The sequence below is a fragment of the Manacus vitellinus genome, unplaced genomic scaffold (assembly GCF_001715985.3).
Source record: "Manacus vitellinus isolate BGI_N305 unplaced genomic scaffold, ASM171598v3 scaffold_38_pilon, whole genome shotgun sequence".
NCBI classification, from domain to species: Eukaryota; Metazoa; Chordata; class Aves; order Passeriformes; family Pipridae; genus Manacus; species Manacus vitellinus.
Window position 1 is genome coordinate 6,126,112 of NW_021940526.1, and position 13,637 is coordinate 6,139,748.

Below are 13,637 nucleotides of genomic sequence, written 5' to 3' on the forward strand. Positions count from 1 at the left end.
GAGCTGCAGCCTCACCATCCCCACCTGCCTCTGGCTTTGCTTCCCCAGGGAAGAGGAACTTCCTCAGCAACTGCCCGGCCATGGAGCAGCAGCTGCACTGGATGTGCCTTCACCTTCTGCACCCCTGGAGTGCCCTGCGTGTCCTGAGCCTCTGGAACAGCCACCCCAGCCCCGGGCTCCAGGGAAGCTCAGCCCTGACCCTGCTCTCACCCCCGAGGCCTCGCTGAAGCACTGGCAGGAGCTTCACAAACAGACCCACAGGAGGTGTTTTTACAGCAACACCAAGGATGTCTCGAGTTTTTCCAGGAGCCAAGTGGCATGAGCTGTCCCACCGAAGCCACCCTACAGTCCCAGGAGGTGACAGCCAGCACTCTGTGGTGGCTTTGCCTGGGGCTGTCACCCCTCAGTGCTGGTTCCCCAGCCCCGTGTGTTCCCCTGCCTGGGGCCCTCCCACTGCCCCCCTTTTTGGAGGAGAACAGAGCACCTGCCAACGGTACCAGTTATAAATGCTATTTTAATAAAAATTACGTGGAACCTGAGCAGGTGGGTTTGTCTCTTTTCCTGTGGGTTGCTGGGGCAGTCAGGGGTGTGATGCCCTGGGCAAAGGGGGGGTCTCTTTCCCCACTTCCAGTGTCTCAAGGCCAAACCAGTAAAGAATTTAAAACAATTTCTCCTACTCTGGAAGGGAGTTTCTGGGGACAGCCCCGACTTTGCAACTGAAGCAATTCCTTTAAGTTGTGTTTGTAGCAAACTTGGGCCCTGGGGCTGGTAAAGTGCCCCAGCAGTCTGTAAAAGGCTGTGAGCTGGAGTTCATTCTTACACCCCTAAGCTGTACTACCTTTCTTAAAAATGAGGTGGCCAAGGTTGCACTTCCTTGGGGAATTGGACTTTATTACGTTGCACAGCTGCCAAAGAGTGATTTTATAACGGGCTAATAAAGGGACCAAGTCCTGTACTGTTAAAAATGCCAAAGTTAAAATGTCTAGCTCTGACTTGTTGCCATAGGAATGACTTCACCTGCTCTCCATCTCTGTTTCCCTTCTCCAGGCTCTGCAGAGGCCGAGCCAGGGCTGGGCACTGCAGGGTGCCCCAGGGCCTCCCTGCTGGACAGCCAGGGAATTCCCAGCGCTTGGAAAAGGAGAGCTCGTGCTGTGGGTCAGTGTAACCGAAATACTGATTTACCAAGGACGGAGCTGCTTGTCTGAGAGTTCTATAAAGCTAAAGGGTGAGACTGGAAACCAAACCCCCTCACTCAGTGATGGTGGAATTTGTTCTAAGAACACCCTTCTGTTCCTGGGGCCTGCAAGGAGCTCTTAAAGCTATCGCTTATTAATAACCTCTTCTTTTAGTTTCTCTGCCAGCATCTTCCTCTTCTGGAGCAACCTCTGCTTCTCTTCTGACACTTCCTAAACAAAGGGAAAAGGACAGGCCATGAGCAGCTTCCCTGGCAGGGAACAGGGAGCAGAGGGGGAAAGGGGCTCCTGACACTGCCCTGCCTTTGCCATTTCATCAGCAAAAACATCCCTGAGGGTTGGGGGAGCCCAACCAGGACACAGACTAAGAGCAAACAGGCATTTTATCCACTCAGAAACTGAGATGAATCATCAGGGTTTGGTGGTCCTGAAGCAAACCAATGCCAACTGACCACTGAAACTTCCAGCCCAAAGCTTCTGCAAACCCAGTGAAAATACTGGAAATATTTCCTCTCTCCTTCCCCCCTCCTGCTGTTTTTGACCCTGCCCCACTGTCCAGCAGCAGCATCAACACCTGCCCTGGGGGTTTGTGACTGAAGTGTGGGAGTGCTTCACCTGTCTGGGTGTCTCCTCCTCTTTCTGCTCTGTGGTTGGGGGTGTTGGTGCCCTGGTTTTGGACTCTTTCTTCGTGGCCAGCAGCAGGTCTCGTTTTTTCTTCAGATACTCCTCACGTTGCTTCAGCTCCTGTTGTTCGATTTCTGATAAACTCTGGGGGGGGGGAAAGATTTAAACCACGTGTTGAAATTAAATTTTGGTATCAATGCCCTGTGCAAGAAAAGCATTTACACCCTATTTGCCTCCAAAACTGTCAGCTGAGAACAAACCGAAGCTGAGTGTTCAAGCCAGAGCTGCCTCCTAAGAAATTATCATGGCACTGAGGCTGAATCCTACTCTGAAAGCAAAATCATGAGCTGAACTCTGCTAATTAACCTGGGAACATCATCAAAAGTGTTTGCACGCTGGTTTTAGAAGAAAATTAAACTAACCCAAAGCAACCTGATTCCAAGAACAGAAACAACACTGTCTTAAGTGTATGTTCCACGTGCAATCCTGCTCTTGGCCCTGCAGTTCCACGTTTGGGGTTTGTTCTTGTTTGGTTTAGACTTACAGGCCCTTTCCCCCCAGCTTTCTGTGCTGTGTTCTCTGAGTGTTTCCCAGGCCTCTTCTTAGTGTCTTCTTTCCCCTTGGCACAAGAGGGCTGAGGTAAGTTTTCAGTTCCTTTTTGTACTGGGCAGGCTGGTTTTAGGTCTTCCTTCGGAGATTTATGAGATCCCTCTAAGGAATTTTACAGAGAAATTGGAAAGAAGAGAAATGAGATAAAAATAACAAATCAGTGTTTCTTCCACTATCCAGATGTGTCTTCTCATGAAATGGAAAACTTTAAAAAAAAAGGCACATTTCTCCCCTTTTTTCCTGAGGTGGGAGCCAAAGCCTCTCCAGTCACCAGACAGGGGAGCAGGGGGTGTTCCAGAACTTTCCTGAGACTCCTCTCGACCAGAACTCCTCCCAGGTGAGGTGAGGTGCTGCTCCTGCTATTCTTTTATTATTAATGAAGAGCCCTGTGACTGTGCTGTCCTGTCTGCCTGAAGGTTTTCATATATGTGCAAGAAAACAGGTGGGGAAATACCAGTTTGACTCTGTTCATTCAGTTTGAGTCTATCCATAACAGCTTTAAGCTGCAAAGTGTCACAATCCCACCCAAAACCACAAATGTAACGTTGAAAAGATTAAAATGAGTAACTCAAATCTGAACCAAAGGCAGAAGGATTCAGTTTGGTGGGCTGTGAATGACCCTTAACAGTTGAAGGCTGGTTCCTTCAGAAATATTTGGTGCAATTGTAAATTTAATGTGTAAATTCGGTGTATAAAGGGAGAGAGGGTGGAGCTTTTTGAGTGGATGATTCAGAGTTGCTTGCAGGGAACTTGCTGTTCTTATGGTGGCACAAACACAGTTCAAAGTTAAAAAATGCTCTTGGACTCCTCTATTTCTCCTCCACTTGGAGTAGATTTGGAACATCATGGAATAGTTATAGGCCCTGGGTTGGGAGGGATTCCTGCAGGGCACTTTGTGCCAACCCCCTGCTCAGAGCTGGGGTGTTTTACTCACAGCCTGAAAATCTTGGCACGAGTGGGCTCTTGTATAATTTAAACCCCAGCTCATACTGCACACTCAGCATTGCACACCCCCCTCACACCCCCTAAAATTACCTGGGGGGCATCTGGCAGTTTCTGCAGCTGCCTCAGCTCCCTCTGTGGATTCCTTTACTTTGACAGCTCCCCTCGAATTCCCTGGAGAACTGTGGGTGGCATCTGGTGCTCTGAGTTTAGCTTGTGCCTGAAATCAGAAATCAAGGAAACCAAACCAGGTGTTACAGCCCCTGGCACTGCACTGCAGGCATCCAACTGGCCACACTAGGAAAGCTCCCAGAAGAACCTCCAGGTAAAGCTGTGTTCTTTTACCTTACACACACCCCAGTCCACCTCTTGGAGCAGTTAAGCCAGCTGGGATTTGCCCAGAAAATGTCTACACTGTTCATCAACCACCTAATCCACACCAGAGCCCCTCAGCAGTCACTAGAATATGGAATTATTTTGTACTAAAACACCCTCCAAACAACAAATGCATCACTGAACACTGTCACTGAACACCATCACCTTCTCTGTCCAGGGGAATTTGGCTGGGCCTCTGCAACCTGGCTCTTTTAGGAAGAATACTGCTATCCCTGGATAAAGCTGCCTGCTTCCCCAGGGCAGGGGGGGTATTGCCACGACTCCAATCCCCTTTTCCACGTGGTTGGCTCTGCAGGACACCCAGGGCTGGGCTCCTGGAGGGGGTTTCTGGGTGCTGGGGATTAGTTCTGGCAGTGCCGTGGGCACTCCATGAAAACTCCCCTGTCCCTGAAGGGGTCCTGGAGGTAATTCCTGCAGGATTAGGGATGCTGTCATCCCCAGGCAGCTCGTGCTTTGAAGTCTCTTTGATCCTGACAATATCAGTAATTCCCACGTTCTCTGGGCCTCAAAGGTTGACATCTGCTCCCAGGATTTTAGGATTTGGGGACTGAGGGGGGAACGTGGTTGTCATGGGATACGTGTCCTGATGGCACACTTGGAGTGATCCAGTCACAGCCAGGACAGGAATGTCAGGGTGTTCCTTAATTCTAACTCCTAACTTACTCAAAAAGGTCAGGTACTCACCTCCTCAGTCCTCTTTCTTTCCTGCTCTAGGTCATATTCTTCCTTGGATTTTCTGTAACACAGAGCACAAGTAAATACTCAGAACTCATTTAGTGTTAGTGATTTTTGGGCAAATTTAGCACTGCTTAAAAATTCCAGGACTATTTGGATAAGGATATTTATTAGTATCCAAAATATTTCCATCACTTCAGTGAAAACACACTCTTAACAGAAAATAATAATTGGGAGAAGCACACAAACCCCACTGCCCTCTTTCCCTGTGCAAAAATAACTGTGTGGGAATTCCCAGGGCTTTTCTATCTCTAGTTTAAAGACAGGGAGGGAAGTATTTGCAGGATGGAGAGGGAAAGCAGCACCATCCAATACAACCTGGATTTGTTTCCACACCTGTGAACTGGGAGTGGGGGCTTTTGAGGATATCATTTGTTCAGCAGGATTTTGACAAGAACACTCCTGCCATCAGGAAGATGAAGGCAGTTTCCTGGGAAAGGCTGGAAGAGTCAGGTCCTACAGCCCTTTATTTCTTGTTTTAACAAAACACCCAAAGTAGGAGGGATTTGTCTCTCACCTGAGAACTTCCTTGAGTATTTTCATTTCTTCTTGCTCGATCTCACTGAACACATCAGAACCCTCTGTCAGACACTCAGGCAACACACCTGGAAAAAAAAATAGGGGGAAAAAATTATGTCTTGCTATAAAGGAAATGATTTTGTGCTTCAGTGGGCAGAGAGAAGAAAAAAAAATATCCAAAAAAAAAAAGCAAACACAAGAAAACCACATCCACAAACCCAAAGCCATCTAATCCTTCCTCTCTGTAACTGTTTCCAAAGGGGTCCTGGCTGATCCTGGAGGTCCTGGCAGCAAAAAGGCAAAAGTTTCTGGCTATGGAAGTTGGGACATGCCAGGTAAAGCCAAGCTCTGTGCTGGCCAACTGAACCACTCCCAAATTTAGCTGTTAGATGGAAGGGGACATTTAAAAATGATTCCCTGAGAAACAGGAGGCAAACCCAAATGGTGACACTACAGCCATGGAAGAAAGGAGCAGGGAGATGAAAATCCTTTCAGGAACATCAGCAGAGCAGCAAAGCCCAGTGTGGATTATCTTCCTTATCTCCTTTTTCAGGTGTGCATTAGCATGGGGAAGGCTTTAGCTCCTGGTTTCCCTGTGGATTTTTCAGGGTGAAGTGCAGAGTAAGCACAGCAGGCAGTTCAGCAGAATTCAAATTATCTGTATTGGCATGTTTGAGGAACTCATTGCTCCAACACTCACAATTGTCACCAAGATTCTGTAACCAACAACTCAGTCAAGTCTCACAGAGAGACTCAGACAAGCAGAAGTGAAAAATGTGTTAAGTTTATAAACACAGGCAGCTGGCACTGGGAATGCAAGCCAAGGACTGAGGATTGAAATCCCAGTCCCAGTAACACCAACTGAATGTTTCCCAGTGACCTGAGGTGGGACAGAACCACAATTCCACACTCATTTTGAACGGATTAAACAGCCCCCAAAAGAACTCTGAAACCCTGAAGAGACCCCCCCCTTCACCCCTTCTCACCATTCCTCTCTTTGATGATCCGAATGGCTTGCAGTTGCATTTCAATGTTTTTCTGCACCATCATTTTTTTAAATAGCCTAAAATCCTCTGCTGCCAACACTGTCTGCAGGATGGCCTGGGGAGGGGGAAAACACACCAAAATCAGACCCTGCAGGAACCACAGCCAGCTCAGGCTGCCTGCAGTTACACTGACACTCACATTCTGAAGAGTTTAATGTTTCATTCTCCTACCTGTCTGTTTTTCCAGACACACAGTAATAGTCAGGAAAAGAATTTGGTGGGTCATGCCTTTGGATGAACGTGTCTACAATAATATTATGACAGAACTGGGTTTCCCAGTGTAAGTTTGCAGCTGTAAGTCGTTTGAAAGTTACAGTTTTAACAAGAAAGCTTTTCCATGCTCCATCTCCCCCCAGCTGTACTAGTGCAAACATAAATCTAATAATTAAATCTAAGAATTAAATTAAAGCTGAGAATTAATCTGTTTGCTTGAGGAAGGCAAATACCTGTGAGGTGTGAGTCTTTGCAAGTGGGGATGAAAAAGCCTCTTGAAACTTCTCCTCATTGATTCCAACCTCTTTGAGATAGTCCTCTAGTAACCTCTCCACCTGTAAGGAAGGACAAGCCTCACTCTGTCAGCTTTTTCCCTAAGAACCACGTGAATTTTTTTCATCACTGCATGTTCTTTTCTGCTGGAGTGCTTTTTAAACTCACAGGAGAATCATTACAACAGTGCAGCTCATTTTTTCTGGTGGATGTTGGCTCCTGTTTCTCCAGCTGATGCTTTTTAACATCGAGCGTTCCCAAGCCTTGTTACAAAAAGAGTGTTTTGGAAATCTGCATGCATTGGTTTATAGGCATTTAAGCTCAAAAAAAAAAATCCTGTCATTTCTTTCTGCCAACTGAAATTTAAGTCAGAAGATTTCCCAGACTCCCCAGTGAACAAAATACAAGTTGTGTGTGTTCTCAGACTTCCTGCTCTTTGTCATTTTAACTCGACAGAAAACAACATGACTGCCTTCCAGACTGTATTTATAAGCTTGGTAGATATGTTAATTTTAATTAAAAAGGTAGCACAGAGTAAGATATGAGTGTGTCACAGACTCTTCTCTACCTATCTGGTGTCTAAGCATGAAAGCACAAAGGACAACTAGAGCTCAAAGGATTTCTAAAGAACAAGCAACGTTAGGAAACTCTAAATAACAAAGATAACCCAATGAGAAGTTCAGCTAAATGCTAATTTAACATTTTAAATCGGTTTCCTTAGAAATTTCCCCCCAACAGTGAATGATGCTCACCAGAGCTTGGTACTCCTGATAAATCTCTGTGTAAGACAACTTGCTTTCTTCTTCATCATCAAAAACTGGGGGGGGAGGGAGGAAGAAACATTTTCCAGTCAGTGTACGCAGCGCCACAAATTAACTGATGCCTTAAACAGAGACATTAACCTTTACAAGGGAATATATTCAACATGTTTAATCACATGAAAATATGATTAATGATTTATTATAGCCATGTGTTTCTTCCCCACACTCAGGCCAAGCGTGTGCTCTTGGTAATTTAATGTAATTAAGTGTCATGATTTAATATTGGGGAAATGTATCTTCCTGACAGACTTGTAAGTTGAGGACTGAGCAGCTACATTCACTAAAAATTAAGATTTAATAGAGGAACTACCACAGGAACCTGTGGAGGGGTGTTCCAAGGTGGCAGATGACACACAGAGCAGGGAATTTCTCTCTCTCTCCATCTATTTACATGGAGGATGGGTTAATTAATGACTTAAAACGAGTTTTTTTTTTTTAAATGTCAGTCTTTTAGCCAAGGTGATGCAGGAAAATGAGCCCCTGCCTGCATAAAACCAGGCAAACCCAAAGAGGAAACGTGGTGAAGTTCTGTTTTAATCCTGTTTGCATAAACCCATCTCAAGAGCTCCTGAGTGGAACTATCAGGCTCACGATCTCCACGCTGCAGAGGAGGTGGAAGGAGCAGAATGCCAGGGAAGCTGAAAACTAAGGGGGTTTTTTTTGGGGGGGGTGTAATTTACATTTTTTTCATGCCAACAAAGAAGAGAGGTAATGTAAAACCTGGCAATTAAAGCAGAGGCTTAGAAATAAGGCTGCCTCAATCCCCTTCAGGATTAGCCACTCCGTGTCAGACAAGTCACTTCCCGGGAGCATCCTTTGAAGTGGTTGCAGGAATACGGGAATTCTGCTGGAACTGGTGGATGAGGGTGGTTCAATCTTCACATGTAGGTGACATCCCTGATGGGGGTGATGCCCATGGAATTAGTGTGACCTTCACCCACACCTGGGGTGACTTTGTGAGCTCCTCCGACGCCTTTCCCGGCTGGGAGTGCCCTGAGCCTGGAGGAGGTGGCAGCTCCTAAAGCAGGAGGCACTGCCACCACTTCCTAACCCCTCCCAGCAAATGCAGTGAGAGAAATCCAATCACACACTTCAGGCCTCATAATAAGCAAAGAAAACTTGCTTTTTAATCAGAATCTGGCACGGCAACGTCGCTTTTGGTTTTTTTGCACGAGGCGACGATTTTAACGAAGAAATTAAAAAAAATAAAAATCAAATTATTTTAAAATATCTAATAATAAATTCAAATGGTAGGAAATGTTGTACAGATCTTACTCCCATGGCAACCACCACATTCCCAAAGCCAAGAGGGTGGAGACATTTGACAGCCTCTGTTGCCTCCTGCACCTCCTCCCCTCCGGGGATCCCTCACAGCCCTTTGCAGACCCCGACCTTCCCCTCTGGCTTCTCTGTTCCCTTTGTCCTGGGTGACACAGGGCTGTGCTCTGTCCTCAGGCTCAGGACACGCCGGGATGAAGTTCAGTGCCACGTGCAGGGAGCTGCAGTCAGCATCTCCTCCCAGCTAAGTGGCATTAGGAGTGCTTGGAACGGAGACCTTGGATTTCATTGAGTCAGGGCTCTTAAATCACACAGTCATTGTTCCTTTAGGGGTTTGGCACAGAGCCTCTGGTTGCCCAACAGCAACAAAGACCTGAAGAACCACCCTGTCACGACGAGCCAGGGGACCCTGATATCCCAGGAGACAAGCTCACCATTTTCCTGGTAAAACTGAAAATCCTGCCCAGAACCCCTCAAACGGGATGAGCTCGAGTCAAGTTTGGTTTGAGTCATGGGCTGGTGAGGTGGTTCTGTGCTGGGAGGGAGTCCCAGGCCACAAGGGCTGTTTATTCCTTTTGTACCTTTATCTGCTGGTGCTCGCAGCTATTACCAAGCTTATTTACGCCCAAATGATGTTCCAGTGAGCACCTGGGAACATCTGAGTAAAACCAGAAAGCCTTCTTGCCCTAAATACACACCCATCGATTCAAGTGCAGTTCCACATCAAAGGAAATCAGTGCAGCCATAAGAAATTATGGGAGAGGGAAAGAAAACCATTATGATCATTTACAAGCTGAAGTGCAAGGACTGGGCCCAAGCAACTACAGTTCCAAAATGAATTCCTTACACACCAATTTTACCAAAATTCACATGGTATTTTTGAGCAATCACAAATTACTGTCAGTTGATGAAAACGTTGCTAATTTGCTTGCCCAGCCCAAAGGCCGAATGTTTTGGCAACGTGAAGAACTGTGCCCTGACAAAGTATGTGGGTGCAAGGGCAGCAGTGGGATCAGCCCAGCAGAAGGCCCCATCCCAGCCCTGGAAAATTACAGCGGGCCCACAATCTTCTTACTGCCTGCAAATTCCCCTCAACCTTCTAAAGAGAGATCATCGCTCCCGAGAGGGATAAATCAATTCCCTGGACACCTAAACCTACACCCTTCGCATGAGACCGCAGCGCTTCGCCAACTTTGGGCAGACTTCCCAGGAGAACGCTTCCAGGCTGGATTGCCCTGTCCCTTCCCACCTCCAGCAGCTTTCCCTCCCTCATTTCCTGCTGTAGTAGGGCAAGGTGTACGGGCCCCACCATGATCATGCCTCAGGTAAAGCTTGGGAGGAGGAGAAATGATTCTGGGTAACTGAGAAGCAATTTTTGTCAATAATGGCAAATTAAAGCTTCTTTCGGTTTCCAAAGGGTTTAGGCACTGCTTTCAGACTTGCCCAAATTGTCTCTGTTTTGGTACCATAAGGCTCCAGGTGTTCTTTGGGCAGCAGAAATTGTTCTGTGAGCAGCAGAAGTAATTTAGCCAAATTTCTACATCAGGAAGTGTTTCCTCCTTCCCTCACTACAGACACACCTGTACAGGTCTCCCCGGGCTACAGGGTGATCCCAGGTCCCACTCACTGCCTGGACTTCCACTTTTCCAGGCTGTTCCCAAGTTCTTCCTTGATTCCCTCCTTTCCTTCTTGAGGAAGAAAAGCAGGTTTAACTGGAGTTGCTTCCGAGCTAAACTCACGCACAGGACCAACTACAACACACGACTGGTACCCACTGATTTTTAGCGCTGACTGTCATTTCTGGGAGGTACTAATTTAGGGCTTCTCACCTCTGAACTGACAACGTTCACACAACTGCAGGAACCTAACTTTGGGCCTTCTCCTCCTCTGTCCCACCGGCCAGGCGGCGCTTTCGGCTGTCCTGCCCCGTTTCCCAGGGAAAACCCGCGGCTCTGGGAAAGCCTTGGAGGCCGAGCGGGGCGCAGCTCTCGCCCGGTGTCAGCCGTAAGCTCCCGCCGTAATCCCAGGACGAGCTAATGGATGCGAGCCCTGGCCGGGGCTGGCTCGGGGGCCGGCGCGGGCCCCGGGAGCGCCCGGCGGGGCCGCGCCCGTTCCCGCAGAGCCCCGGGGGCACCGGGGGGACCCCGGGAGCGGGGACAGAGCCCGCGGGGCGATCGGGGACCCGCCCGGCCCGCCCGCCCGGCCCGGCGCTCACCCTCGCAGTTGTGCTCCATGAACTTCCAGGATGGGGATGGACCAGGCGGGCCCCCGCAGGAACCCGGCGATTTCGTGTCCACCACCCACTCCACGTCGTCCTCCTCCTCCGCCGCCATGGCCGGCGGCGCGGCCGCGATGGCCACCGGCGTCACGGGCGGGACCGCCCGCACCGGGGCCGCCCTCGCGGCATTCCTGGAATCCGCCCGGCGGGAAGGAGGCCCGGCAGCCGCTCGGCACGGCGGGCTTACCTGGCGCAGCGTGGGCGCCGGGCCCGCGCGGCAGCAGGAGGGGTGGGCACCGCGGGGGAAGGTGGGCTGGCGGCAGCCGGGAGCATCTCCCGCTCCATCATCCCGCTCCATCGTCCCGCTCCATCAATCGTCCCGCGGCATCCCGGCCGCCCGGGCGCGGGCACCCCGCACCACTGGAACAGAAGGAATTAGTAACTGCAGTGCTCGGCACTCCCCGAAGCCCGAGGGTACCTGCCGAGGGCAGAGTCACCCAGCACGGCAACAAGTTGCTCAGCCAGGCTGCGGCTTCCCTGTGTTTGGGGATAACCGGGATACGATGGGACATGGCCCCGCGGTCCCCAGAGACTCCCCCAGCTGTTATATTGCCTCCGTCACAGTGTCACAGCACAGCTGGGCTTATGCGTCCAATTTTTATAAGGATGATCCCGGGTGATGGAAAATTCCCGTTACCCCCCATTTTACCGCGCCCAGAGTGCAGGGACAGTGTGCAGCAAACAATACCTCGCGTGTGCCCTGCCGGCTGTTGTACCCGCTGCTCTAATTCTAATTAAAACGCTGGTCACTCATCGGGCCTTCGTGGGAACAGGGATAATTTGTAACTCGGTAATGTCGTAAATATCCTACGGCGACAGAATTGGGAAACGATTTACAAGGCTACAGGTAAGAAGGTTTACACGAACACTCCGTTATTGGGGGGTTTCGTAGGGCTGCTGGTTGTGGCACGTTTCTCCACTAAAATTAAGGTTATTTCTCTGACTGTCCTCGCCTGTTACGCTGCTCAGGGACTGGGAAGTTTTTCCCGGTATTGACATTTATTTCCCTCCTAATGCTGGATGAATGGCGCTTCACTGGTGTGTCACTGGTAAGTGAAAAACCTCCAAAACAACCAAAACTCTTTGATATCTCCTCATCCTTTTAAAAAGATGTTCATGGCCATTTTATCCCCTCCCTGGGGACTGCCCGATACTGTCACATTCTGCCCGTTGTTGTCAGGGCAAACACTGGAGTTGTGGTTGTTAACAACACAAGAAAGGAAGCAGGAAATGATCCCTGTCTGAGTCACAGAGAAATTATTGCTTATTTTTCTGTTTTCTGTGAACAAGTTGCTATTTCACACATTTTGACACGTTCTTGGGTCATTGCTTTATACATATATATATAAATATATTAAAAAATATAAATACTGACTGGTAAATTTTGTCAAGGCTTTTCCAGTCTCTGCATTCCACTGAATTCTTTATGTCAGTGCCCAGCTCTCTTCACTCCAGTGGGTTCCACTGATATGCACAATAATAAGGAATTCTGAAATGCCAAAATCTTGGGAATATCTGACTTCTTAGTGGCGAACGTCGCTGTTGATCTATTGCTGCCTTTCTAAATTTATTTATCTATTTATAAACAAAAAAAAGGAGGCAAAAAAAGTGAGCAGATGAGCTTTCAGCTTTTGGCAAAGCAATAGTTTTTACATTACCTTTAATTTCTTCCAGGTGGATAATTTTGCAGATGTTTGAGTAGTTTAAAGGATATTGGCCAATGGTTAAACAGTCTTGTTATTAATTACTCTTTTGTTTAGGCTTTAATTCTTCCATCCCCCTGTTTTGTGATTGTCTTACAGCTGCAACAGCTATAAATATTTTCACTTTAGTAAACCTGATACAACTTTTCCAGTTTGTTTTCATAAATTTTCATTTGGGAGGGGTTCTTTTTTAGGGAATAAGTCTACCTTTGAAAGGAAATTCTAGAATTGTGTATAAGTCTGGCCTCAAAGAGAACCCCGAGCTCAGGTTTCTGGAAACCTGTGGAGCAAAGGCCTTTTCCTTCAGTTCGACAGACAGAGCTAAATGTGACTTTTGCATGAAAGGTCACAAGTTAAAATACTGCTTGGTTTGAGATTGTTGGCAATTACTTATTGATGAGGTTTTTTGGTTAAATCTGTTACACTTCAGGGACTTCTCTGTGCTTTAGTCAAAGCTCAAACAGAAGAGAAATGCAAACACGACGAAGTGCTTGAAGTCAAGCAGTGAATCCTGAGTTATCCTCATTTTCCTGCCCTCAGGGATGTTGAGCTCCTGCAGGAACTTGTGAAGCTCTTCCTATTTAGGTCATTTTCTTTCCTTTTATAAGGCTTATCTTCTCCCTTGGCACTGGGAGGTTTTACACAAATGTAAGGCTGTTTCCTGAGAATCCCCTCTGCCTGAGAGGCCATTCCTAATGTAATTATCTAACAATAAGCACATGCCATCGCTTTGCATGTAATAATGATTCTTAGCTAAATTATCTCATCTTAAAAGCATCTCAAGTGTCCAACATCTAAAGCTTTCACTTTATGACTTGTGGAAATAAGAGATACTAAAACTACAAGAACACTTATTTCTTCCCTCTTTTATGTTTTTTTTTTCATTTCTATACTTGCCATTTTAACCATGCTCATTTTATCCACACATTTATCCAAAAGTCTACCCATACATTTGATTTCTTCTATTTTCCTGAAGCAAATTTTGCTCTTCATTTATGGGATTTATT

At 47.5% G+C, this 13,637-nt stretch overlaps 1 protein-coding gene across 1 annotated transcript; it reads right to left on the reverse strand.

The window, feature by feature from the left end:
* Positions 1 to 169: 169 nt before the first annotated feature.
* CFAP36 (cilia and flagella associated protein 36) lies at positions 170 to 10,982 on the reverse strand. The gene is given in 12 exon segments (XM_029961627.1): positions 170 to 1,406; positions 1,809 to 1,961; positions 2,362 to 2,528; positions 3,462 to 3,588; positions 4,449 to 4,500; positions 5,017 to 5,104; positions 6,005 to 6,119; positions 6,511 to 6,612; positions 7,303 to 7,367; positions 10,865 to 10,886; positions 10,888 to 10,935; positions 10,938 to 10,982. Coding segments are annotated over 12 exon segments (1,071 nt in total). The 3' UTR covers positions 170 to 1,319.
* Between the last annotated feature and the right edge of the window lie 2,655 nt (positions 10,983 to 13,637).